Raw genomic sequence first — 27,585 nt, 5'->3', positions numbered from 1 at the left:
TGAGCCACCGCGCCTGGCGAGCTCTCTGCTTTTAAGGGCTCCTGGGCCCACCTGGATAACCTCCGTATCTTAAGGTCAACTGTACCATGTAATGTAACACAACAAGAGTGATAGCTCGTATTCAAAGGCTCCAGGGATTGGGGTGGGACATCTTTGGAGGGCTATTCTAGAAATTCTGCCTTCCACAGTCACTTAACCTTAATTTGATTCTGATCTGCTTTCTGAGAGAAACTTCCACATCCACTGTTTTCTGCGTCCCTTTGCATCCTTCTGGGAGATTCATTTGCATATAATCTTCCTTGTCCACATTTGAAGTGGATATTAGGGAGTATGCCCTCCTTGGGAATAGCACAGCTTTTGCAGTCTGCTTCCTACTGGCATAAGCTAAGATCTCAAAATTTTCTTAATTTTTTAAAAATTTTATTTTTAATCAATACATAATTATAAACATGTACATTTTGATGTTTCCATACAAACAAGATGTAGTAATCAGATCAGGCTAATTAGCATATCCATCATCTGAAACATTTATCCTTTGTGTTGGGGGTGTTCAATATCTTCTCTTCCAGCTATTTGAAAATATGTTATTGTTATCTATAGTCATCCCATAGTGCCATAAAACACTACAACTTGTTCCTCCTAATTTTATGTCCTTTAACAAATCCGTCTTTCCCTTCTCTCTTCCCTTTCCAGCCACTAGTATCCTCTATTCTGTTTTTTACTTCCATGAGATCTTTTGTTAGCTTCCACGAATTAGAACATGTGGTGTTAACATTCTGTTCATGGCTTATTTTACTTCACATAATGACCTCCATTTCCATCTGTGTTGCTGTGAATGCCAGGATTTCATTTTTTACAGCTGAATACTATTCCGTTGTGTATGTATACCATGTTTTCTTCATCCACTCATCTGTTGCTGGACACATTTTAATACCATATCTTGGCGATTGTGAATACTACTGCAATAAACATGAGGGTGCAGGTATCTCTCTGATATATTTTCTTTCCTCCACAAAGCTGTTTCCTCACCTGAACAATGAAAGGGGTTTTTAGTCCTGGCTTGTGTTTCTTTGTAAATTCCCTCACAAAGTTAGATTTCTGCTTCCATGTCCCAATAATCATACCCCAAATCCTTTCCCAGTCATAATTCTCAAGAAGTATTTCTTGTTTCTCAGCACCATACCCCTCAAATTTGGTGGTGAATACACTAAGTTCGTTTGAACTCACAAAGGGCCACATCCTTAATCTAGCCTTTGCCATGAGGCTGAGTCGATCTGTTCAACTGAGAAATTTTATTGGCTCGCACTCAAAGCTCTTTTTAGTCTGTCTGGGATTTAGAAGTGGTCAGGTTTTCTCACCCTTCTATCTTTCACATTTCTGAATGCTCTATATTCTTTTTCATTTCTGCTCCCACATAGCCAATTATTTCTCCTGCAATACCTTGCCAAAGGCAGCCAAGAGAAGTTTCCATACCCCAACGCTGATTCTTTCCACCACTTATAAATAGGCTAACCATGAGATGCTTTCCAAGTTATCACAGGTAAGACTTTACCATCTTACCATCTTTCTAGCAGTTTTGTTTCTTGCCATGTAACTGGTAAGCTAGAACTTCATATTTTGGAATTTTGCTATTAAAGTACACAATTTCTGGTTCAAATGTATGCATTAGGGTAGGCTAACTGCTATAAACATCCTGGAATCTCTGTGGCTTAATACACTAAAATCTTATTTCTTATTCATGTCACAGTTCAATACTGGGAGTGCTCATTCAAAGACCCAGCTTCCATCTAGTGGTTCTGCCATTTTCTTGGGTCTCAGTATTCTCATCTGAATCCTCTGGCTTTGGTAGGCAGAGAAGGGAGTAAAAAAAGGTGTGAAGTATTGAGCAGGAGAGTTTATTTTTAGGGAACTAGATTTGGAAAGTCCACATTTCCCTGCAGCTAGCTGTAAGAAAGACCAAAAAATAGTTCAGCTGTGGAAATCAGGTTGGTTAAAAACTCAGCAGACTCAATCACAGCAAAATGTGTTAATTAAAAAAATCATAGACCAGGAAGATACAGGAAACTAGGATCAAGAATAGGGAAGGGAAGAGGAGGAACTGATCCAGCCCCTGTGAGGTAGCCCATAGTACAAAAACCAAGGGTTGGGGACCTCTGACTTGGTTCTGGAATGCACTAATATACCCAAAGGCATCTAATTCTGGGTTGGGGTAAGACTGTAAATCAACTCCATAAAATGAGGAGGCATTTGGCTGCTGCCAGAGGTTTGGAAATGTGCTTTTATTTTCAAACTCAGGTATGTGACACTCTACAGTTCAATGCTAGCACACCTGTGTGAGGCTTAACAACATGAGGAACTGACAGCCAGTGATACACAAATCCAGCACTTCCTCTCCATTTACTCTGTCAGGCTGTATATGGGGAGCAACATATATGGCTTTGTGGCAGCCAGAAAGTGAAGGTCTTTTTAGGAGGTGACATCAACAATGACACAAACACATCACTCTGCAACTGAAGGCAGGGAACCAGACTCCTAGGGCTAAGCAGAGATGTCAGACTTCAGAGGCATTTGGGGGACTTTTCAGATCCACATTCTCATTGAAAATCCAGGGCCTGTTTCTCTCCGGTTCACTACCGCTTGGGCAGCAGCTCCCACTGCTTCAGGCTGGTCTTTGCTTTCCAGAAAAGATGGACCCATGAGCACTTTTTCAGCCCTTGTACATATGGCTATTCTTATGCTCCCTTTTGGAGATGTCCTTTTCCTTGACCTCCCTTGCTTACAAATGGAATAGGGTGGGAGAGGGCCTGTGCCTGGAAGTACTCTTGCAGGCTTTTCTGTGGGGCAGCTGGAGGTGCAGGAGCTCTCCATAACTGCCTTCCTGGCCTTTGACTCATCCAGAAACAAAGGTGGGAAACTTGTGACCAAGTGAACAATGGCGCCAGCTGAGCCTGGCCCTTCTTTAAGGGAGGCAGAGATCGAACATTCCCTACCTGGAGTTCTGCTTCCACAGCCACTCTCTGGAACTCCACTTGCATCCTGTCTTTGGCTCTGAGGGCCTCATGTAGCTAAAGCTCCTTCAGTTGTATCCAGACCCCCTGGAAGAGGCCAGGCAAATCATCCACTTCTGCCCCCAAAGTCCCTCTGCCCTGCTCTGTAACTCTTTACCTTAATGGCACATCCTTGATCAACCCTGGCTTGGGCCTCAGTCATTTTCTAGCTACTGTAAAGGATGCCCCCTTCAATAAACATGCTATTTTAAAGTGGGGCATGCTTGGGGTGGGGGGTCTCTCTGAAGGAGTGACTGCATTGAGCCCAGTCCTTGAGCTTGGAAATGGTGTTGCTAGTCTGGTCTCATTCCTGCTCTCTCACAGAGTAGACTGAGAAACAGAATAAGCTGAGGTTAAGAAACATGTTGCTTTTTGCATTGTGATGGTGGTGATGGTGCTGGTACTGAGAAGCATGCAGCATATCAGCTGTCCCCAGGCTGCTCTCCACCACCTTGAATGTTTGCTTGTTCTTTTGAGCAACATTTAATGACACCCTCCCAAACATCAGCCACCATGCTAGGCACTTACCCGAGAGATGGGTAAGACATGGTTCTTGTCTTTGAGGAAAAATGCTAGGGGAGACAGATACATAAATAGGCCATGATATACTATAGGTAAAGGTCAACAATAATAATGTTTAAAAAGTGCCAGAAAGCACAGAGGAGTGTGTGACCTATTATGTTGTGTCTGGTGAGGAGTATGGAAGGAAGGTCATCAAAGCTGGTATGGAGGGGATAATTTTTGCACTTGGTCAAGAAGAGTGACCTGAAGAAAAGAGAAGAACAGCTGGAAAAAAAACTAGTGAGTGGAGGTCCAGCGCTATGAGAGAAACTGTTTAGTTTGGGAGCCAGAGATGGAGTAGCTGATGGGCCACTTGGGGGAGTGAGACTGAAATGTGAGGCTTCCAGCTAGGAGACCATCAGAAGAGTCAAGGAGAGCACAGCTCTGGGGCCAGCCTACCCTGGGGTTGAGCTCCAGCCCCATAGTTTACTACCTGGGTGTCCTTGTCAAGTTACTTGTTCTTTTTGTGCTTCAGTTTCCTTATTTGAAAATGGGAAGGGTAGTATCCACTTCATATTTTTTTTTTTTCTTTTTCTTCAGGACTTAAATGAATTCATACCTATATAATACTGAGAACAGTGCTTGGCTCATAGTAAGTCGTATATGAGTTTTAGCAATGAAAGCAAACAATATCAATAACAAAACAAAAATGCAAAACAATGACAACAAAACCCACATGGAAATCAACACCCCTACAAAACTGATGAAGGCAGTGGCTGTAAAAGTGGAGAGAGAAGTCAAAATGGAGAGGGAATATGCTCCTTCAGTGTTGTGCTAAATAACTGGGGATGCTCTGAAACACCCCTAATTATACTTGGGTTGGAAATCCCATTTGAACTGAAGCACTGAGGTGCAAGTTTACCCTTGCGTGTGGTCACACACAGAGTAAGAGACTGAAGCAGAAAGCACATCTTCTCTCCTCATTCACCTGTGAGGTGGGTTAACTGTTTTCAAAGAGAGAATAGAGAATAGATTGTGCTGTACAGCAGCTCAGAGTTGGCATTTGAAATGGCAACTAGTAAGTCTGCCATTGAAGCCATGAGTTTTCTGTGTTTTTAAAACATCTTCAATCCGTGTGGACAGCTCATTGAACAGGTGCCTGGTGACTGCCCCACACTAGTGAAAATCTGTGGGTTGGCTTGGCATGCGTCTTATTTATCCAGAGGTACACACCCAGAGCACACTTTTGAAGGGTTGGCTCTGTGCACAGGCATGTTGTGTGTATGTGTGTACACAACAGTATGTGTGTATGTGTGGACACATGCGTATATAATAATTCATATCTTCCCATTTCAAGCACTGAGCTAAATTCAGCCTATACTTTTTTTTTTTCTGAGAAGCCTTTCCTACTTCTGTAAAAAGAAACTCTCATTCCAAAGGAAAGAATGGGAGGCTGAAGTTATTGAAAATGAGATGGGAAATGGGAAGATAGTCACTTTGCAACTCCAAATTCCAGGTCTGATGCTTAGGGTATTAGTCATTAAGCAAATTCTTCCTGATAACCAATTACAGAGAGGAAAAAAGAGAGTAAGTTTTTTACTTCCCCCTACCTCCTCCTCCCCCATGCCCTGCTCCTTACCCCCAACCACCAGTGAAGGTGTTTTAGTTCTCCCCAGCCACCTGAGCTAGGGGCAGGAGACCTATCCTTCCAATAGAGTTCCTTGGTGAAGGTGACTTCTTCATCCACTGGATGCTTTCCCAGGGCAGTTTTGTTGATCCTCCAAGAATATCAAGTCACTGTGTATGAATAGCTCCCACAGAAGTGCCGAGTGTTAAAAGAACTCTTCCTCATGACCTGATGGGATGGGCGGCAGTGTGTCCACACTTGGGCCTGACGTTATACTTGGGGAAAGGGTGGTAGTCTGAGTGTCTCACAGCAGGGCACTGGCTAGGTGTGAGGTTTCCTACTGCTCCGTAGGCTGCTCATGCTGGAGTCCTGAGCTCCACCAGGAGTCCCTCTGGGCTGCCGAGCAAGTGGATCTTCCAAGGGGCCCATCAGCCTGCTCTGCACAAGAGTTATAGGAATTGTAGAGCCCCAGCACAACAGTCAAGACCAGCATCACTGCAGCCATCATCCAGATCACTTGCCAGTGCTGACACAGTTTGGGATACATGACTTGTAAGAAATGGACCAATTCTTCAAGTTTGCTGTCAATGAAAAAAATAGGCAGAGGCTTTAGTATACTGGGCACACATATGATACACAGACCCATAGTTCTCTCTGCGGATAGCTTCTATGCTGTCTTGAGCAATAGTTCTCAAACTCAGCTGTGCGTAGATTAGGTTGGCAACAATTGTTCAAAATACCCCAAGCATACTGAATGAGAATATCCAAAGTTATGGTCTAGAAATCATTGGCTAAATTTTCCCAGGTAATTTTGATTCCACCAGTCCACAGCCTTGAAGTTGAGACCTACTTGTCTAGATCATTCTACTTAATTGTTTGATCATCCATCCATACATGCCCTCATCTATTCACGGGGTGATTACTGATATCTGCACTCTCACAAGCCCGGGGGTACAGGATTGGCTGGCCATGCATCTTTTTGGCACCTAGCTGCATTAATGATCAGTTCTAAGCTCTAACCTGTCCCTTGCCTCAGATGCCTAATTCATTGTTCTCAGTTCCACATCTAACTGTGTCCAGAGTGGAAGGACTGTGCTAAACTCTAAGAAGCTTGATATCCATTGTTAAATGACAAGGGACTAGATCAACCTCAAGAGTTCACTTCAAACCATCCAAGAGCAGGCAGAAGATTAGAAGCCTCTAGAAATGTCTGGGTGGTTTGTTCATGATGTTATCTCAACCTCATTAATATTTATTCTCTAATTTCTCCCTCTTCCACCTTTTCTTCCTTCACTCTCTCCACACTTCTTTCTCCTTCCCTTTCATCTCTCTCTTCCTCTCCATTTTTGCCCCTTTTCCCTCTTGATTCCTTCCCAACTGTCTTTCATTTTGTCCTCTCTCTCTGTGGTGTGGTAAAAAGACACCAGGCAGATGGCCTGCTTTGACAAGTTCATTCTAGAGCTCTCTGAAGAAGCCCTGAGCCCCTTCATTAAGCTAGGATTTCCTGATGTTTTTAACCTCTAATCCAATTTAAAAAATAATATGAAAAATGAGAATACTGAGGATTCCTGAACCAAGGAGGTGGGGAAAGTGATAGAAGAGCTTTCTGAAGATCCTGAGGCTCACACACACACAGCAATGACCAAGCCATTGGCTGAGAAGCAGAGAGCTCAAATTCAGAGGTAGCAGAAAATGCATGACTAACAAAGGATTGACAGACTCAATAAATGCCCTCCTTAGAAAGGGACCAGATGCTCAGAACGCCTGCCTTGGATGCTAGGGCCACAGAGAACATTGACAGGTTTCTGTTCCATGCGGGAACCCCATCAGATCATTTCAGTCACAATTAAGGAAAGCACGAAAGTGAGCACATTGTCTGATTTGAAAATCATTGACTATTTTCACAACTGTTGGGAAGGGAGGGTTTAGAAGTAGAGGCTTATTTTCTCTCAGCCCTTTGTAGATTCTCTAGATTCTATTTAGACAGAGTTGGATGCTGAAATGGAGCCTTTGGGGCTGTATTTCCATCCTCCAAAACAAGGTGCCAGAGTGACTTCCCCTACTCTAACCCCACTCTTCAGTGTGGCTCCAGAGGAAGAGACCAAGATCTGGCTGTGTGACCTTAGCTGGTCACCCATGCCTGGCCTATAAAAGAGTTTAGAAATAGATTAGAAATAGAATTTCTTTAGAAGTCAATTTTTGGTTGTTATAAGTAAACTTCTGTTTCCTGAGAGTTATTGGAAAAGTAAAGGAACCTAAATGTCCTCTTAACCGCACAGAGCTGGTTTGAACAGCCGTTGGGAGGAAAGACAAAAGTTTTATCTTGTCCCTTATGAGTCTTACTTGTTCAATGTCAGAAGACTGTGCTCTCTGTTTAAATATGGTTAAAATATTGGGGTTTACCCAAAGTTTATTTAAACTGATCCTCAAGAGAGCAATATTTGTAACATAATTGTTATATATAACAGATACGTGACTCAGACAAAAATACTTTAATGTGTGATGTTGAATCTCTTAAGTGATCGGCAGCTGGGCTGAACCCAGTGTTTTAAAAATGCACTAAGTAGGACATGGAACTCTTAATAACCTCAAACCTTGCTTGTTAGTGAGGTACCAACATTTCAGGGAAGAAATCATGTTTGAGAGCAGGTGAGTGATAAATGTTACAGGCACCATTGCCACACACTGATGACCAGGAGCTGGACAGAAAGGAACCAAGCTAAGCCTTAGTTCCCCTGGTGTTTCATGAAATGGGAGGGAGCCGACAATTGCCTGAGATTGAATTAGCTAGATAAGACATTGAGCCCCTTGCTTTGCAAACTAGACTGTTTATATTCCATGTACTCTCTCTCCCTCTGTTTATTTCCCTTTTGTTCTTTCTCAGTGTTTGGAAGTGTTAGAAGTTCCAGTCTGTCTCTGCTATATTCACGGGTGCCAGAGGAAAGGCTTTTTGTCTAGGGCTTTGCTTGACTGCATTAAAGGGGAGGAAGGCAATGTGGTGGACTGAGAAATACCAGCAGAGAACCCTCAGGAGGGAGGTGAGGCCTAAGTAGAACAGGATCTGGTTGCTTGGAGTAGGGATTGCACTTTAATTGTTAAACTTGGAGGTTCTTTCACTGGGGAGGCAGTGTGTGATTTGTTTTCAGTGGAGAAGCATTTCTCCAGTTCTCCTAATGGCCCTTCCCCTGAACAATGGGGTTGACCGGCATGGGCTGAGACCTCTGACTTTAGTTGAAGTCTCCACCAGCTTGGCTCTATTGGTAGCTCCTGTGTGCCTATCCATTTTGCTTCTAATCTTCACTTCATTACCTATTTGCTGCATGCATGTGGTTTCCAGAGTTTTCCAGCAATGAGGCACCGATACATACCCAGATTAGATAATATTTCAGCAGCTGATTAGATATTTTGTCTGGAGCTGCCCTGGACCCCAAGATATCCCAGGGGGCTAAAAACAGATTTTGGTGAAGGTTTTCCAAGGTGGCTATTACTACATTTTAAAAAATCAAAATTCAAGACTTGTGGTTTAAATATACTAATAGAGACAACATAGCTGAATATATGAAATTGGTCTGTCCTGAAAATCCAGAATGTTGTCATGGTTATTATATCTATGGGGTACAGCACACCTCATCTATGGGTGCTAGTTTATCCTATCCCTAAGCATGAACTTCTGGGGGATAATTCAGGCCAGGTGAGGCTGAGACCTCATTCCTATGGTACTTCATTGCATGGAGTGCCCTGGAACTAAATTAGGTCATTTCTATGATTTTGCATCCTAAAGGCCAGGCAGGAACCACAAGTGGGACAAGATACAGGTCTATAGTGTCTTTATCTACATGTTATATTCTCCTCCCTCAACTTAGGGGAAAGTACCCTTGAAATAGAAAGTATTTTAAAAGAAAACCCCAAGTATTTCCAACCTAAAGTGAAGACACTGTCTGGGTGACCAAGCTTGATTGGTCAGCATGGTAGGCACCTGCTGGAGACTCACCTTTGCCACTGAGCTGAGTTTGCCCTCTATTCTGTGTGTCCTCCCTGTCCCTGTTCTTGTAAGAAACTCACTCCAGGGCTTCGAGTCAACTCTCTCGGTCTTGGGCCTTTTCATGGGAATGGCTACCCATAATTTCATCTGGGAAATGAGCTAACCATTGCTGGGCTATGAGGGACTCCACTCAGGGCCCTTCGCCCTTCCTTAGCTCCTGGAGCTCTTGATTGCCATGCTCCCTTCCCATGACTGCCCCTGACCTCTCAGGCTCTTGCAAACTTCTCATTGCTAGCTATCTTGGCTCTTTGGGATTTCCTCTACCTCCTTCCCAATATGCGTGCCCTCTTGGTTTCTTTGGCTACTCACTGGGGCCCCAGATTCACTGCTGCCCTGAACTGGCATTTCCAGGGATTTTGTGCATTTAAATTAGATGAATTGTAACCCCGATTTCAGCAACAGCAAGGACTCCAAACACAGGCTTCTCACCTGCTTCTTGGGCCCTTTTCCTCTTCCTCAGTTTCTTCTACCTCTTCAGGTTCCTCAGGACTCTCACTCTTCTGTTCTTCCTCCTCTTCCTTCAGGTCTTGAAGTTCTTTGGTCTTCTTTAGACCTTCTTGGAATCTGGGGGGCAAAAAGGAACAGTTGAGTCTGGAAAGGCCAGATGCAGTGCATTCTTTCCTGAGTTCCGAGGGGAGGGGACTTGAGCAGCACCTCCAATAATTATGCGCTTCCTGTGGTTCCACAAAACAGGAAAAAGCTGGGAAGCTCTACTGAATCCTAAGGCAGCTCATGCCAGTACCGTTTCCCCTCACTCCTCAGTCATCCTTCCTGTTTATGTGAAAGTGTGACAAAACTGACAGGGAAAAAATGTGGCGCAGGGTCTCCTGACTGGGTTCTTAACCCACAAAACATTCCGTAGGGCTAAGATTGTATTTGTTCTCCACGTGACTGTGGAGCTTCAGCCTCTCATCTGTAAAAGAGGGAGGGTGACCCTCATTTCACAGGGCGTTGGAATGATTTTTGGAAGTGCCAGGCACATGGCTTGACCTAGAGAGGTACTCAGTAAATGCTTACAAAACCAATGAAGAAGTTCCTGCCCATGCATTCCAAGGATAGAGCACAGTGGTGGGTGAAAAAGGCAGGCTTTCCAAGAGAAACCCTTGTGGTTTTTCTCCCCCAGGATCAATATTACGCCAAACATACTCTGTTCACTTGTCCTACGCTGAGTGTCTAACACTAGCAGTTTGGCTGGGCAAACCCACCACTGAAGCCCGTGGGTTCTATGTCAGTGGGAAGCTACGTCTTCCTGATGAGCTATGGAGACAGGAGATGCATAGGGCACCATACATGGTTGGAGGTGATTCTCTACCTTGAGGCTTGGGCCCTGCTCAGGACTTGGTCTCTCCAGTGCTGACAACTGGCCATGGGTGCTATTCAAGCTCAAATGGAGGAGGAGGCAGTTGGAAGTTGAAGAGACTCTGTTTATAGGAGGAAGGGGTGACCAAAGCAGTTCTAGGAAGCAGAGCTGCAGCTGCTTCTGGGCACTGCTGGCAGCAACATGACTGCTTTGAGCACGTGTCAGGAAGCCTCAGGCACCACCAAGAGGAACCCACCCAGGGCCCCTGATTTCCAGACTATTCTGAGCGGTGGCATTCTGGTGGCTCTCTGCCTAAAAAGAGGGCAGTCTCGTTATTGTCTAACACACTCTCTGACCCTGCTTCCTCCTGTCCTTCCTGTGGAACCATCTTGCTCTTTCCTATGTAGTTCCTTCCTGTGGCAAGGAGGTCCTGCGGCCACTGATTACTTCCCTAAAGCCTCTAAGAATCAAGAAAGACCCATGCGAAGGCATCTTCTGAGACCTGCCAGGTGCCCTCGGGGTGGTTGAGGTCTGACTCACCCCTTGCTGTAGGCTTCTTCCTCCATCCTGGCCTTGGTCTCCTGACTAAGCTCCTCCAGGCAGCTCAGGGTCAGCGCAGGAGCAGAGGCTTCACAATCTGGGTCCCCATTTGTCTTTCCACTAGTGAGAAGAGGGAAGTACAGGGCATCATTTCAGAAAAAGGTGGAGGCCTAAAAACAAAACCATGTTTTTGGCCTGATTCCTGATTAGGAGTGAGGAAACTCAGGCTCTTTCAGTAACTTTCAGATTTTTTCCCAATCCTTCTACCCTGAGACAAGATTTTATAAAGGTCCTAGTCCATGAATTTTCCCCAGCCCATGAAATACCTCACCAGCTCCCCTTCTCCTCATGCTCCCAAATTGGTGTTTATTCTTATTCCAGGAGATGCTGTAATGGGTGATCTACAGCACTGAGATGAGGAAAATGGGGGCAGACCAGCACATTTAAGGTCATTCCATTCCTGTCGTCTATCTTTCACCTGAAGACCCCCACTCATTTTTTCAAATATCCACTGAGCATGACTAAGCCACAGGCACATTAGAAAATAAAGAAATGGTTTTTACCAACATGGAACTTAGCAGAAGGAAAAGCCCCAGAAAAGGAAAGAAAAAATATGTGATTAATTACAAATTACAACTTTTATGAAAGAAAATCTGTACAGTGACAGAAAATAACAAGGAGAGAATGTGTTTAGAGTGAATAGTTAGAAAAGGCCTCTCTGAGGCGCTGAAGTTGGAGAAGTCAGATGTATTAATAGCAGAGGAGAGGGGTGGGTGTGGTGGTTCATGCTTGTAATCCCAGCACTTTGGGAGGCCAAGGCGGGCAGATCACCTGAGGTCAGGAGTTCGAGACCAGCCTGGCCAACATGGTGAAACCCCATCTCTACTAAAAATACAAAAATTAGCCAGGTGTGGTGGCACACACCTGTAATCCCAGCTACTCAGGAGGCTGAGGCAAGAGAATCGCTTGAGCCTGGGAGGCAGAGGTTGCAGTGAGCCGAGATCGCACCACTGCACTCCAGCCTGGATGACAAAGCAAAACTCAGTAAAAAAGCAGAGAAGAGATCATTCCAGGAAGAGAATGCGGGTTATGTAAAGACTCTGAGACACAAAAGGTGCTGAGTTGTTTGAGAGCTTAAAAAGAGGCAGTGTGGCAGGAGTTAACTTTTGGACAAGAGACATTTGCAATGCCTGCGAGGTATCCAAAGGCAGATGTCAAGTAGACAGTTGAATTCACCGAAGTGAGTCAGGGAGGAGTTTTAACTGGAGATATTCATTTGGTGTCATCAGAACATAAATGTTATTTAAAGCCATAGTGATAGACAAGATTGCTTAGGGAGATAATATGAAGAAGGACAAGAAGAGGACCCAGGACCAAGCCATGAGGAACTCCACACTTGGCTCAGATGGAAAAGAAGGCATCTTCAGAGGAGGCTGAGAAGTAGCAGCCAGAGAGGTAAGAGGAAACCTAGGAGCAGGTGGAGTCTTGGGAGCCAGGAGATAAGAGCGCATCAAGGCGGAAGAGTAAACAGTGCCACATACTTCTGAGTTTGAAGCACGCAGACAAGGTGACTATTAGATTTGATAATACAGAGGTCAAGAGGAGCCTCTGTAATGTTGGGAGCCAAGCACAGGTTTAAAGTAAAGAAGGGGAGGTGGGAAAGGGGAAGCCACAGACACAGCAATTCGAGTAGGAAGGAGAGTAGAGGGGTGTGTTGGAGAGAGTGCGCAGCTGAAGTAGGTCATGGGAGGATGCACATTTGAATGTAGGTAGAAATGATCCAGTAGAGAGGATGAGAGAAAGGGATGCCCAAAGGAACTCAGTTTTTGCAAAAGGAAATAGGGACAGATCTTGGAAAACTAGAGAATCTCTCCTTGTTTGTAACAAAGGTAAGATGATGATGAAGTTGTTGGGCTGGAGATCTGGTGAAGGAAAGTGAGAGGGCTCCTATGGGAATGTAGCTTAGGTATTCTTTATAAAGTGGAAGGCAAGGTCATCTGCTGAGAGTGAGAGGTAGAGGGCTCTAGGAAGGTCTGTGGAGAGAGGAGGGGTGTAAAAGAGTTATATGAGAAAGAAGGAAAACAGACATACTAGAACATCTTGGTAAGATGGCTGGGCGGTGCTGGGAGATCGTTGCAGGTATGGGATCACAAGTTTAAAGGAAGTATCCAGATGGCTATGCTTTCCCTAGAAATCCTGCAGCCCACCTTCATGTCCTGATTCCCAATGGGAGCAATGTCGTCATGGAGGAGTCCTCCAACAAGGCAACACTGTGAGCAGAGCTTTCCAGCCAGGACTCTGAAATATCACAGCTGCCACCCTCTCTGAACTCTCAGACAGGGTTTATGAGTGAGCCTTGTATCTTCTCATTCTTGGCATCAGTTTCCCATCTCTTAGTTTTCCTCAGACGTTTTAAAATTTACATTTAGTCAGGCTGGAAACCACAACCCATTGTGAACAAGAAAGATAACGCTCTAAAAATACCAGCTATTCATAACATTTCTCCTTCTGCAAATTACATTATCCACTCCCTTCCATGTGACCTTGGCCTAATGTGCAGTTTCCTATTTATCCAAACGACTGGAGCAAGAGGAGAAAAACATAGCTACAGCCAAGGGCAGGGAAAGTAATTCTTTCATGAAATATATATATATATATAAGAAATGAGATATTGGTATCAGACTTTTGATTTATATACAGCTGTCAGCCTTAGAGGTTCCTTAATGTTAAGCATGCATGAAGGAGGACAGTGTAGTATAGAGGAAAAGAACTTGCCTTAGGCAAACCTGGATTCAAATCCCAGCTCCAAGACATGCAAATTATTTAATCTTCCTGAACTTCAGATTCCTCAACTGTAAAATGGGGATAGTAATACATACCTGACGGTGGAGGTGTAAGAATTAATGAAGAAATGTAAATAAACTTTCTGGAATGTGGCACTCAACAAATTATATCTGCTATTATTATTGTTATATAGTAAATGTATTGGTACATTTTGGGAGCAATCTGAGCTACCTCCAATTATGACTCATAAAAAATCCAGGCAATTATTTATATCATCAAGGAGGAACTTGTTATATATTACTGAGACACTTCAGAGTTAGAGGAACCCTAAATGTGAACTAATTTAAGGTATGGTAAAATTAATATTACATTTTCATAAAATGGCTTTAGGAAATTTCTCAGGTGCCTGTCTATTGTGTGTCATCACACACTATGCACCTTAGAATTTTGCAGACAAGTGACTGTAAATAAAGCTCTCATTGTCCTTGGGTCATTGATTTCTAGAGAGGAAAACTTTTCCCTAGCAGGGCCAGGAAGCCCATTTCATCGACTCTTTTACATGCAGATCTTCTGTTCATTTCAGCTCCCCTATAGGACTCTCATATACATTATCTCACTTGATCTTTCCAATGATAAGAAGAGCTAAAAATTAACTTATATGTATCAGGCTGTGGTCTAACATCTCACTTAGGCTCACAAATGACCCAAGAAGGTATTACTGTTCTCTGTTTGACAGATGAGGAAACCAAGGCTCAAAAAAGTAGGCTGAGGCATGAGAATCACATTTCAAGTGATTTCATATCTGTCAAACAGAGAACAGTAATACCTTCTTGGGTCACTTGTGAGCCTTAAGTGTGATGTTAGAACAGAGCCTGATACATAAGTTAACTTTTAGCTCTTCTTATCATTGGAAAGATCAAGTGAGAGAATGTGTATGATCTTGGGATCAGCCCAAGATCATACAACCAGTGTGTGGTAGAGCTCAAATTTTACCCTGTGCAGTCTGATATGCGCCCATTCTTCTGACTACACTATCTGCCACCTAGGTGGGGTATTATCCCATTTCACAGATAAGAAACCCAAGCTCAGGTTGATTAAGTGACTTGCCTAAATTCACATTATTGGTGCTGGGACTCTCACCTTGGTCTTCCACCTGCGTGTCAAGATGGACTTTCCAGCCCTCCATGAATCCCCGCCTTTCTTTCAATAGAAGCCCTCCCTGAATCCCCACCTTTCTTTCAATAGAAGCCTTCCATGAACCCCTGCCTTTCTTTCAATAGAAGTCTCTTCCTGTGTCCATGAGTTCTCACACTCTGGGGACTGTTGTGGGGTGGGGGGAGGGGGGAGGGACAGCATTAGGAGATATACCTAATGCTAAATGACGAGTTAATGGGAGCAGCAAAACAACATGGCACATGGATACATATGCAACAAACCTGCACATTGTGCACATGTACCCTAAAACCTAAAGTATAATAATAAAAAACAAAAAAAAAACAAAAAAAATTGAAGTCTCTTCCTTTCACTCTGCTGAGTGAAACCCTTCCTGCCCTCAGGCTGGACAGTGGCTTCCATGCTGCCCCTCTTTTCAAGGCTGCTTGTCTACAGTGTAAGTGGCTGGGAGGGCCTTTGTTTAGTGTGTGTGTGGTGGGGCGGGGCGGGGGTAGTGGGGAGTGGAGGGGTTGCGGGTAGGGTGGGAAGTGGGGGAAACACAATATGTAAAATGTTTGCTGTTCTCTCCTGACCTCTAAACTGAGCTTGTCATTTCCTAAATATCTTCTCTAACTATCTAGAAGTTTCTCCCTAAGCATCTTTAAGACTAACCTCAGGCCGGGCACGGTGGCTCACGCCTGTAATCCCAATACTTTGGGAAGCCGAGGCAGGTGGATCACAAGGTCAGGAGATTGAGACCATCCTGGCTAACATGGTGAAACCCCGTCTCTACTAAAAATACAAAAATTAGCCGGGTGTGGCAGCGTGCACCTGCAGTCCCAGCTGCTGGGGAGGCTAAGGCAGGAGAATGGCGTGAACCCAGGAGACGGAGCTTGCAGTGAGCTGAGATTGCACCACTGCACTCCAGCCTGGGTGACAGAGCGAGATTCTGTCTCAAAAAAAAAAAAAAAAGACTAACCTCAAATGCCTTCTCCTCTGTAAAACCTTTGCTGGTGTTCTCCCCTCCCCCATACCCTCTGGTTAAAGTTGATCTCTCCTTTTTTTTTTTTTTCCTTGAGACAGGGTCTGACTCTGTCACTCAGGCTGGAGTACAGTGGCATGATCTCAGCTCACTGCAACCTCCACCTCCCAGGTTCAAGTGATTCTCCTGCCTCAGCCTCCCAAGTAGCTGAGATTACAGCGTGCACCATCACGCCTGGCTAATATTTGTATTTTTAGTACAAATGGGGTTTCACCATGTTGGCCAGGCTGGTCTCTAACTGCTGGCCTCAAGTGATCCACCTGCCTCGGCCTCCCAAAGTGCTGGGGTTACAGACGTCAGCCACCACACCTGGCCCTCTCTCTCCCTTTATGCTGCCACTGTACCTCTGTGACAGCGTGACTCACAGGGAGGGCATTGATGTATGTTTTAGATACCTTCATATGACTGTAATCACAGGAAGAAGGACTGTGTTTGGGTCAGAATAGTGCCTGGCACACAGTAGGTGCCTTTAAGTGCCTGTCAAGTTGCATCGGTTTCACTATGACTTATCCAGTCCCTACCTAGGAATGTTGTAAAAGGCACAAGTCCTCTCTGTAAATGGTTATTTCCTGAGAACCCAGTGTTTGGGTTGGGCTAAAGGAATCTGTAATCATGGCTGTAAACTGGAGCTGAGCACAGCCTGTGCCCACCCTAGGGATTTCTGGCCCAAAGGCTCATGGATCTTGGCATCTGTCCCCTGCCTGAAATCCTATGTGCTTGCTTTCTGGGATGATTCATGAAAATGAGGCTCATTATTCTCACACATGCACCAGGTCAAAAATGTTTGTCATTGTGCTTAGCTCTCAGTAATGTGAAGAACTAGTCAAAATATGTTTTTGGACAGGCAGGTATATTAGATTCAACTTTTCCCACGTGGTAAACAATATTTGAAAGTGGCTACTATCCTTTGTGATGGGCATTTCTTCTTGGGCTCAGCAATGTTTCCAAGTCACTCCCACTGCATGGTTCCCTCTGACAAGCCCAGCCCAGGGAACCCAAGCTTCCTTACTCCGTGTTACTCAGTCCTAGACACCTGGGGTCCACCACAAGTTTATTGGGGTGGGTGTGGGGGGGGGGGTGGATTTACTCCAAAATACCATCAGCAAAGGGGAGTTGCTTACTGTACAAATTTAACATCCTGTGAAATCTTTAAGGAATTTACCCTGGGTGCTTCTAGAGTATAGAAACATGGTTATTTTTAGAGATTCAGAGTTAAAATTGCTCTGTGATACATTAACGTAATAACCCTTTTTGACACTAACCCTGTGCATCATCTACATCCTGGTTTTGCTGATCCCTCTGTGAACGGTTCCACACACACCCTGTCTTTCACCCCGACTCTGTTCACTCCATGCCCAGCCAGTCACCAGGCTCTTTCAAAAATAGCTCTTAAATTCATCCTCTTCTCTATGGTCACAGTGAACTTCATTTTGTTCTTCCAGTTGGGCGGTCTATTAAAAGGGTAAGGGCATGTGCTCTGCTATCTACCAGCTGTGTAACCTCAGGCAAGTGACTATTTCTCTGAACTTCAGTTTCCTTATCTATAAAACAGATATATTAATAGTATACCTACCTCATGGAATTACTGTGAGGATTAACTGAGATTCTTAATACAAAGCAATTAGTAAAGCACTTGGCATAAAGCAAGGTGCAGTAAATAGTTAACAGTAATTACCATTGTCATCAGTGCAGTAAATAGCTAACAGTAATTACCATTGTCATCAGTGCAGTAAATAGTTAACGGTAATTACCATTGTCATCAGTGCAGTAAATAGTTAACAGTAATTACCATTGTCATCAGTGCAGCAAATAGTTAACAATAATTACCACTGTCATCAGTGCAGTAGTCAACAGTAATTACCATTATCATCGTTATCATTATCATCATTTCTTGAATACTCCATACTTTGTCACATGGACAAAGCCTGGAATGTTGTTAACCTCCTGTTCACCTAGTTGATTATGTACCATTTAGATTTTACTTTAAAAGTAAGTTCCTAGAGGGAAACTTTTTTTTTTTTTTTTTTTTTTTTTTTGAGACAGGGTCTGGTTCTGTTGCTCAGACTCCAGGCTGCAGTGCAGTGGCGCAATCTCAGCTCACTGAAACTTCTGCCTCCGGGGGTCAAGCCATCCTCCCACCTCAGCCTCCCACGTAGCTGGGACTACAGGTGGATGCCACCATGCCTGGCTAATTTTTATATTTTTTGTAGAGATGGGGTTTCATTATATTGTCCAGGCTGGTCTTGAACTCTTGAGCTCAAGTGATCCACTCACCTTGGCCTCCCGAAATGCTGGGATTACAGGCGTGAGCCACTGCCCGGCCAAGGGGAATCATTTTCTAAGCTCTCTCTTCCCCCCACTTCCCCACTTGCCCCAACCTTATACCAAAATTGGGTTAGGTGCTCATTTTCTGCTGCATCATTCCCTTAGCAACCTACACTTCCTTACAATCCCACTCATCGTGTTGTATTATAATAGGCTGCTTGCCATCTGTCTTTCCCGCTAGACTGTGAGCTCCTTGAGTACATTCTATGTTGTCTGGCCCTTGGTGATTAATTGCTGAAGGAATGAAAGAACAAAAGACTACAATTACATAGCCATTTCTACTTGCGGAACTGCTCCTGAGCTTTTTTTTCTCTTCATCTTCAAGACTAACTTTAAATATCACTCTCCACCCGTATGTTTAAGTCTATAGGTTTTTAGGCCCTTGATGAGTGAAGAGCAGTTCATTACGAAATGACCTTCAAGAACAAGGCTCAGCATTCCCTGAAATCTCATGGAGCAGTGTAACCAGCTCTCAAGTATTTTCCTGAGAACTAGCCACAGGGTATTTGATCTTATCCTTTGCTTAGCCAGTGTCCTTCCTGCTTCGTCACTGTATGCTTAGGAAAGGTGAAATCATTTTAATATGAAGCTGAATACAACAATCTCCGAAGCAATGTATATTAAACTATAACACATTATTTGTCTTTCATGATATGGATAGGGCAGCTAGAATTGACTGTATTTGTGTATAGGACAGAAGATACGAATTCACTTTTACTCATATATTGTCTCATTGTTAGTCTGTTGGGAATCAAGTAAATGTTTCCAGTGTTTGTTTGTTTGTTCATTTATTTATTTGTATTTTTAGTAGAGACAGGGTTTCACCTCTTGGCCAGGCTGGTCTTGAACTCCTGACCTCGTGATCCACCTGCCTCGGTCTCCCAAACTGCTGGGATCACAGGTGTGAGCCACCACGCCTGGCCATGTTTCCAGTTTTAAATGGAAATCACTTAACATCTTTGAGAAATCCACAAGGGGAAGCTGTTGTTCATCCTGAACCCCTCTTCCTCTGAAGATGCCCTCCCCTCTTACATAACCTCCCCTCTTATATAACCATTCTTACATGGGTATATTCCCAACTGGCAAGTCAGCCCCAGCATGCTTGACTTGCCTTAATCCCCACTCTTTCCCTATCTCTCCGGGTTCTATAAACCACTGGAAAGGTGATGCCACTATTGATCGTCACCCATTGACACTCCTAACTTGGGGCTGCTGCTTATTGTCTCCAATTTTGTATCTCAGTTTCCTTACCAAGGATAATTCATGTTTTCATGATCCCCACTGCCTTGGACAGAAGTGCTCAACTGGCCTGGCATAAGTTCTACAGAGTTCAGGCCCTCTCTGTCATGACTAGAGTCTGTTGAAGAGATCTTCTGCCTTGAGTGGCTCTGCAGGCCTAGAGTTGGGAAAGGGGCTAGAGTTGAGGGTTCTCTGAAGTAGGGATCTGTGCACCCAAAGGGAAGGTTGATAGGGAAAATTTTAGTGGGCTTCTCAGTCAGAGCATCAGGTGACCATTTCTGGAGAGATTCAGAGACCCTGGATGAGGCACTATGACTCTAGGGACTTGGTAAGTTTCTGTAAACTCAGTTACTTCCACGTGGTGGTGGTTGTGTTACCTCTTGACAATTTCCCTGTAGTGATCAAGAAAAGACAGAGAGAGAGAGACCCCAAGAGACCCTCTGTAATATGAAGGACCTATGAGCTTATGGGGGTGAGGTGGCAAAGAGAAGAAATGCTAGGCAAACTTCAAGACTAACAGGGGACAAATCACTAGGTGATAAGCTGGTGGCTGTACATAATGAGAGATGTAGGAAACAGGCTGAGTCTGGAGGTGGGAGCTTGTCTGTACTGAAAAGGGTCCCAACATACACGTTCCCTGCCAGATAGCAAAACTTTTCTAACAGCAAAGAAAAATGAAGGACTAAAGCTGTCTTGAGGCAAGGAAGAAGGAAGAATAACATATATGTTCTACCAAGTGAGAAAAGACACAAGGGGAAAATTCTGAGAGGCAGCAGGTGTGATCCAGATGTTTTTCAGCAAGCAAATGAAAGAATTTGAAAAGTAAGCTATAAACTCCTCTGAGTGCATAGAAACAGCCTGCCTTACTCTGGCTGAGGATTAAAAGATCTGCAAATTGCATAGATGCCTAGAAAATCACAGAAACTGCTGGCTGCTAATCCAATATGCATTTTCCTTCCTACTTCCTAACAGCAACATGATTCTGCTCAGGAATTTACTCTTTTTCATGGAGTCATTTTGCTTTATGGGAAGCTGACCCTCTCACCAACCCCAGGGAATAGTTTAACCCCATAATGACAACCCCTTTCCCAAAGTGATTCTTTTAAAAAGGTCTTCCTTCCAGATTTGTCAATGAGATAATAGAGAAGACTGGTGAAAGGCTTCTGGGTTTATTCCTAAGAAAGGAACATGGCAAGAAACAGTCCCTTTCTTCCTCTAGGTATTGTCCTGTCTGGAGGGAAGGCCAGGAACTACCAGCCATCTGCCACAATCCTGATGATGAAGTTAACATACAATGTGGCCAGAGGCAAGGAAGTTGTAGACACGCTGAGCTAGAGCCCTGCTGTGCCATACCAGGAGCAGCTCTGCCTCTGGACTTATTAAGTCCCACTGAGTTGGGGCTTTCTTTTATCTGTAGCCCAAAGAATCCTAACTGGCAGAGAAGGTTCCAGTCTTCTCTGGGCTCTCTAAGATTGGGTACGCTTGGCCTCAGTCAGGATATCTTCCTGGTTCCAGAATTTTGCAAACAGGTTCTGAAATCTTTGTGGGTCTTAGACTCTCATTCATTTCCCTTAAAACTTAATTTGCTTTCCACTGCATTTTGGGGATGAAAATGGGAGGAAGGAAAGTAAAATGGGGGAAATTTCCTGAGAGATCCCTGAAGCAAAGAGGAAAATTGACAAACTTACTTTTCCAAAAGTGCAGGCAGTGCTGAAGTGACAGGTAAGCTGCCTTTCCCATTGGGTGATTCCGACTGAATGAAAAACAGAAGACAGAGAATTGAGGATGCGCTACAGAAGGAAGAAGCCAGAGCTGCTGGGTTTCTGATGATGCTGGGAGGGGGGCTGCTGCTTCTCCTCTTTCCTCCATGCCCCCACTTTCCAATCTTCTTCTGAGCCCAGGCCTTGGCCCTTTCCCTTGGGCCTTCCCTGTCCTCCTTTCCTCAGCATTCCTTTCCTCTAGGGCACATGAAGCTTGCTCCTTTTCCTTCGCCTCTGTTAAGTTTCCTTAAGTGAAGAGGAAAGTTTACATCTTGAGGCTCCATTCTGGAGAGGAGCCATCAGTTTTTCTCTGTCCTGTTTAGCAACTGTGGCTGAACACCAGTGGGCCTCCTACAAATGCAGGTCCCAGGCTCCCTACGATAGATTCACACAAGCTCATCACTGTCCCTAGAGACACAGCTCCAGGTACAATTCTCAGGAGATGCCAATCACTACTGAAAGCTCAAACCATAAGAAATTTCTTTACAATACGTTCCCCAAGATTTCCACGTTTTTTTGTTCCAATGGATCTGGTTTCAGTAATGGTTCTCAATGTTGGCTGCACATTAGAATCACCTGGGGGAGGCTTTAGAAAAGTATCGATCCACTCCAGAATCTTGGTGTGGGGCTGGGGAAGAATGATTTAAAAGCACCCCGTGTGGTTTTTAATCTCTGGCCCTGATTGCCAGCCCCTGGTCTAAAGGAATATATATTTGGAAAATAAATTTATGCTTTTAGGCAAAGTATGGGAAACAGATCTGTTAAAATACACTAACCAGTCCTCTCCAACATCCTTAAACATTTTTTTCAGGTTGTTTTATTTTAGTGGGTAATTTGGGAATTTGGGTTGATTTCATAGATGACTGAAATGCTTGAGGCAGGAAGCAGTGAATACCACCCATTGGTATTACATTGAGCTTGAATTTCCAATTGCTTACACGATCAGATTGTTTCCTTATAGGGTAGTGCTAGTCATAGGCAGGGGATAGAGAAACCACTGAAGAAAGAATTAGAGAGAATTAGCCAGATGCACAAAGGCCTGGGATACAGAAAATATTTTGTTATATCTAAACGTCTTTGTCTAAAAGAAATGGAAATGTATTTTTCCTGATTATTACTAATACATTCTTATTATAGAAATATAAAAAGGCATTGGGAAGAAAATAAAAATGAACTATTTTACCATTGCCTAGAGATAACCATCATTAGCTGTTTCACATATCTTCTACCAGAAATTTCTATGTCTACACACAGAAAAACACTCTTTTAAAAAGTACAAAACAGAATTATACTGTTTATACACTAGGTTTTGTATATTCTATTTTACTTGCTTCTGATTCATAATAAATTATGGACAATTCTACAGAAACCCCTTATAGGGATATCCATTTGCTTAACCAATCTCTTATTAGTGAACATGGAGTTGTTTCCCACTTTTCATTGTTATGAACAATGCTACAATGAACTGAGGCAGGAGAACAATGGGTTGAAGAACTCAGGCTCCGGAATCAGAGAACCTAGGGTTCAAAGCTGTTTTACCAGCTATCACACATTACAAACTTCAGCTACTTAAGCCCACTGCAGAGTAGAAAAAAATTGTAACCACCTTGGCGGATTGTGGTGTAAGCGCAAAGAGTTATCATTTGCAAAGAACGCTGAGCTGCCAACACCATGCTAAGGGCAGTGGGACTTCCCAGAGTAGTAGAATACATGCAGCCTGGTCTATATTGAGTTTTTGAGCCTATCACTCAGATTCTATTCTGGAAATTTCCTCTCCTTGTTGACCCTGCCCCCATTTGGTCACCCCCCTAGGACAGTATGAAGGAAAGGTTATTCTACTATTCTGTGCTGGGAGGCAGGCATGATCATACTTACCAAGACTGGTAAGGAGGGAATGGGCGATGAGCTGGGAGTTTGGCCAGGCAGATTCAGGGCATTAAACTTAGGAACCACGGCAACGCTGACCCTCCGGCGAGGCATATTCTGTGGGAAGAGAAGTGACCAGGCTCACTGTCTTGGAGGTAGCAATAGCCATAGTTCAGAAGGGCTTGGAAAAAGCCTACTAATTTCTAATGCTGTAATGGCATTCACTGGATATTTTGGTTTTGCAGTAGCAATGATGGAATTGGTGTGGAGAGAGTGGCCAAAGTTGACCCAAATTTTCTGTTGGTGGTGAGTGAATGTTCAATCTGTTCTGTTTTAGCTTATGAGCTCTTGGAGATACAGAATGGAAATGACCCCACAGTCTCTGGGTAACACCCTGGAGACTGTATTAAAGCTGCCTGTAGCAATATGAAGGCTTATGATCATTTCGTGTTCATTTAAGGGACGTATACATAGTTAAGGAAACCATGAGCAAGAAAGGTAAGATGTCAGAGGCTAAACTTGAGAGTGTGAGAAGCCGAGTAGAAACTCTGTTCAGAGATTCTCTGGCATCCATGGATCCCAGAATGAATGACTGTTTGGGTGACCATGGAAACTTCTGTCATACTCTTCCAGGAGCCCTGGTATTCCTTGAACATGCATACCTTTCCCAGCGTGAGGGACATGGACCGTGCCGTGCGAGGGACCCCATCTTCTGCAGCAGGAGGGAGCAGAGAAGAGAACACAGGTAAGTTTCAGGCTAGGCACCAGCAGGAAACAGAAACTCGGCTATGGTATCCATGGGCCAGAACTGGCCCTCAAGGGATAGCCCAAGGGTCTGGGTGTTAGGGACACTGAGTTTGGCACTTCATCCTTTGAGATGGGGCTGCAGAGTGGGGGCTTTTTTGGGACAAAATCTTTATCCTAACTCCACTTCTCACTATAGGAAGCCCCAGTCTTGGACCTCTGATCTTTATCTGACCCCATTAAACACGCTCTGCATAACACCCTAGATAGTGTATGAAAACTACTCAGCAACACCAAGACTTATTGGGTTATTTCATGCTCATTCAAGGATGTACAGTCAGAGAAACTATGAGCAAGGAAGGTGTGGTACCAGTAAATAATGAAAACTTGCTAACAGAAGTAGTTTCAATATATTACCTACCAAATGACTCAGAACAAAGGAAGCTACCACCCCAGGATTTTCTTCTCCTTACTACATACATTAAGTGATATAACTCACTTAATATGTTTAGCTTCATACCTGGATAATACTACCACCAGGAAACACCTAAGTATGCATAGAGAAAGGTATTTGCTAGCTCAATTCAATTTGATTCAGTTTGACCAACATTATTTAGCCTGCATATCTCTCTCTTTCATATCCATATATTTTTGGTGAGTCTCTTGAAAAGCACATAGCTGTATGTTTTTTTTTCCAAAACACTATATATATATATTTTTTGAGACAGAGTCTCACTCTGTCACGTAGGCTGGAGTGCAGTGGCATGATCTTGGCTCACTGCAACCTCCGGCTCCTGGGTTCATGTGATTCTCGTGCCTCAGCCTCCCAAGTAGCTGGGATTACAGATGTGTGCCACCACGCCTGGCTAATTTTTGTATTTTTAGTAGAAACAGAGTTTTGCCATGTTGGCCAGGCTGGTCTCCAACTCCTGAGCTTAAAGTATCTACCTGCCTCAGCCGCCCAAAGGGCTAGAATTACAAGCATGAGCCACCACACCTGGCCTGTTTTTTTCATAATCTAATCTGAGATTCTGTTAACCAATAGATTTGTACTAGTTATAGTTCTTGTGATTAACATATTTGTATTTATTTCTACCACGTAATTTTATATTTTCTATTTATTTTGTTTATTCATTGACTTTTTCTACCTCTCCTCCTGCCCTACACATTTGTTTGGAAATTATACATTCTATTTTTAACCTTTAGCATGTCCTCTTAACTTTTGAACATATTGACTTTAAATTTAAAATTAAAGAAGATCTCTATTCTTTTCTTGAATAAACCTTAAAATAATAACCCTCCCTCTTAATTATATAGCTTTCCAGTATTTTTATTTCACCTTGAGTTTGTATTCTTAAATTATTCATTATGTTTGTTGGTTTCTATAGAGAGTGCTTATTTAGATTTACCCACGTTTACAAATGTCTTTGTTGACTATTCCTTCTTGTATCCTACTTGTTTCTTTTGAGCTCAAATTTTTTTAACTTTTATTTTAGGTTCAGGGTACATGTGCAGGTGCATTACATAAACTTGTCATGAGGATTTGTTGTACAGATTATTTTGTCACCCAGGTACTAAGCCTAGTAGACAGTATTTATTTTTTCTGCTCCTCTCCCTCTTCCTACTTTCCACCCTCATGTAGGCGCTGGTACCTGTTGTTCCCTTATTTGTGGCCATATGTACTCAATGTCTAGCTCCCAATTCTTAGTGAGAACATGCAGTATTTGGTTTTCTGTTCCTGTGTTAGTTTGCTAAGGATAAGGACCTCCAGCTCCACCCATGTTCCTGCAAAAGAGGTGATCTCATTCTTTTTTATGGCTGCATAGTATTCCATGGTGTATATGTACCACATTTTTCTTTATCCAATCTGTCATTGATGGGCATTTAGGTTGATTCCATGTCTTTGCTATTGTGAAAAGTGCTGCAGTGAACATTTGTGAGCATGTGTTTGAGTTCAATTTCAATCTTCCTTAGGTATATCCTCTAGTTGTTCTTTCAGCAAGGGTCTATGAGAGGCAAACTTTCTCAATTGTCTGCAAATGATCTTTACCAAGCCCTCAATCTTGCATGGTATCTTAGCCATCCGTATTATCTCTAGGTTGACAATTATTTTCTCTTAGTTCTTTTAGGAGATTAATCCATTGCCACCTTCTATTATTGCCATTGAGAATTGTCATTCTTTTGTAAATAATCTTCTCTCTTTGATGACTTTTAAGATCTTCCCTTTGTCTTTACTGTTCTACAGTTTCTCTTTGGTGTGTTTTTATTTCTCCTGCTTGGAATTCACTGTATTTTCTGAATCCAATGATTGATGACTTTCCTTAGTTCTAGAAATCCTCAGCCATTCTTTCTTGGAATATTTTCTCTCCTTGGTTTTCCCCTTAAGGATGGCCTAATAAATGTATTTGGGACTTTCTCATTCTACATTCTATATCTCATATCTCAATGCTTCTTTCATAATTTTAATCAGTTTATTTCTCTGAACTGTACATTGGGTAACTTCCTCAAACCTATCTTCTAGTTAACTAATTTTTCTTCAACTGTGCCCAATTTGATTTAAATGTTATAATCAATCAGGATAAGCTAGGTTATACTAGTTTAATAGCATAGCAATAATAAGCAACTCCAAAGTATTAGTGGCTGATAATAAGGAAGATGTGATTTGCTTATGCTACATGCCCATTTACTTCTGAGTCTGCCGCAGGTTTGGTTCTCTGTTTCCTCACTCTGGACTCAGCCTAATACTGGCCTTCTAGTATTCTGGAGCACTGATGGTTATCATGTTAGGAGGAAGAAACAGGGCAAATTGCATACTAGTTCTTAAAGGCCTAGGTTCAGATGTGACACGTCCTTCTACTCACATTTCATTCACCAAAGCAAATCCCATGGCCTTGCCTTGTGACTTCAAAGGGATGGGTAAATGTGCCCAGAAGAAGGAGATCTGGAATAATGAAGAATAGCCTCAAATATAGTAACTACCACACCTAAACTCTTGAGTTTTTAATTTCCATGACTTTATTCCTCATTTTGAGGAGTTCTATTTTATTCTTTGATAATTGTATTCTTTTACTCTGTTTTTGATCCATTCTTTTATGTCTCCAATAATTTTTGTTTAAGTTAGAGACAGGGTCTCACTCTGTCATCCAGGATGAAGTGCAGTGGCATGATCACAGCTCACTGAAAGCTTGACTTCCTGAGGTCAAGCAATCCTCCCACCTTAGCCTCCTGAGAAACTAGAACTATAGGTGCCCACCACCACATCCAACTAATTGTTTTTTATTTTTATTTTTTGTAGAGACAGGGTCTCACTTTGTTGCCCAGGCTGGTCTCAACCTCCTGGCCTCAAGCGATCCTTTCACCTTGGCCTCCCAAAGTGTTAGGATTACAGACGTGAGCCACTGTACCCAGCTACCTCTAACAATTTTAAGCTTATCTTTAAAAAAATTATCAGATCATTTTATTTTCCAAGGTTCTCAGGATATAATCCTATTGTTTGGTGTACCTGATGATTTTTGTTCATGATGAATTGTTTTCTTGCATATTTTATAAGTTGTGAAGTCATCTTCAGTGAGGCTTTATTAGAGGAATCCTGTGTGTCCAGGTGCAGCATCTGTCT

General features: G+C 43.2%; 1 protein-coding gene and 1 long non-coding RNA gene across 3 annotated transcripts in view; one reads left to right on the top strand and one right to left on the bottom strand.

Annotated features, from left to right (window-relative positions):
• LOC116476518 (uncharacterized) overlaps positions 1 to 27,585 on the top strand; it is a 59,287-nt gene that overhangs the window by 29,655 nt on the left and 2,047 nt on the right. The window contains exon 2 of the long non-coding RNA XR_004250224.2: positions 23,859 to 23,970. This is a non-coding gene — a long non-coding RNA (uncharacterized LOC116476518). The remainder of the gene's footprint in view (positions 1 to 23,858; positions 23,971 to 27,585) is intronic.
• IRAG1 (inositol 1,4,5-triphosphate receptor associated 1) overlaps positions 472 to 27,585 on the bottom strand; it is a 125,876-nt gene continuing 98,762 nt past the window's right edge. For both annotated transcript variants that reach the window (XM_032166619.2, XM_032166617.2), the window contains 6 exons: positions 23,888 to 23,937; positions 23,235 to 23,342; positions 21,288 to 21,352; positions 11,058 to 11,177; positions 9,647 to 9,781; positions 472 to 5,756 (listed from right to left, as the gene is read on the bottom strand). In XM_032166619.2, coding sequence (XP_032022510.1) covers positions 5,513 to 5,756; positions 9,647 to 9,781; positions 11,058 to 11,177; positions 21,288 to 21,352; positions 23,235 to 23,342; positions 23,888 to 23,937 — 722 coding nt within the window. In that variant the 3' untranslated portion in view covers positions 472 to 5,512. The remainder of the gene's footprint in view (positions 5,757 to 9,646; positions 9,782 to 11,057; positions 11,178 to 21,287; positions 21,353 to 23,234; positions 23,343 to 23,887; positions 23,938 to 27,585) is intronic.

Source organism: Hylobates moloch, unplaced genomic scaffold (genome assembly GCF_009828535.3).
Source record: "Hylobates moloch isolate HMO894 unplaced genomic scaffold, HMol_V3 SCAFFOLD_11, whole genome shotgun sequence".
NCBI lineage: Eukaryota > Metazoa > Chordata > Mammalia > Primates > Hylobatidae > Hylobates > Hylobates moloch.
Note: the sequence above shows the minus strand (reverse complement) of the source record. Positions and strands in the feature narration are given on the sequence as shown.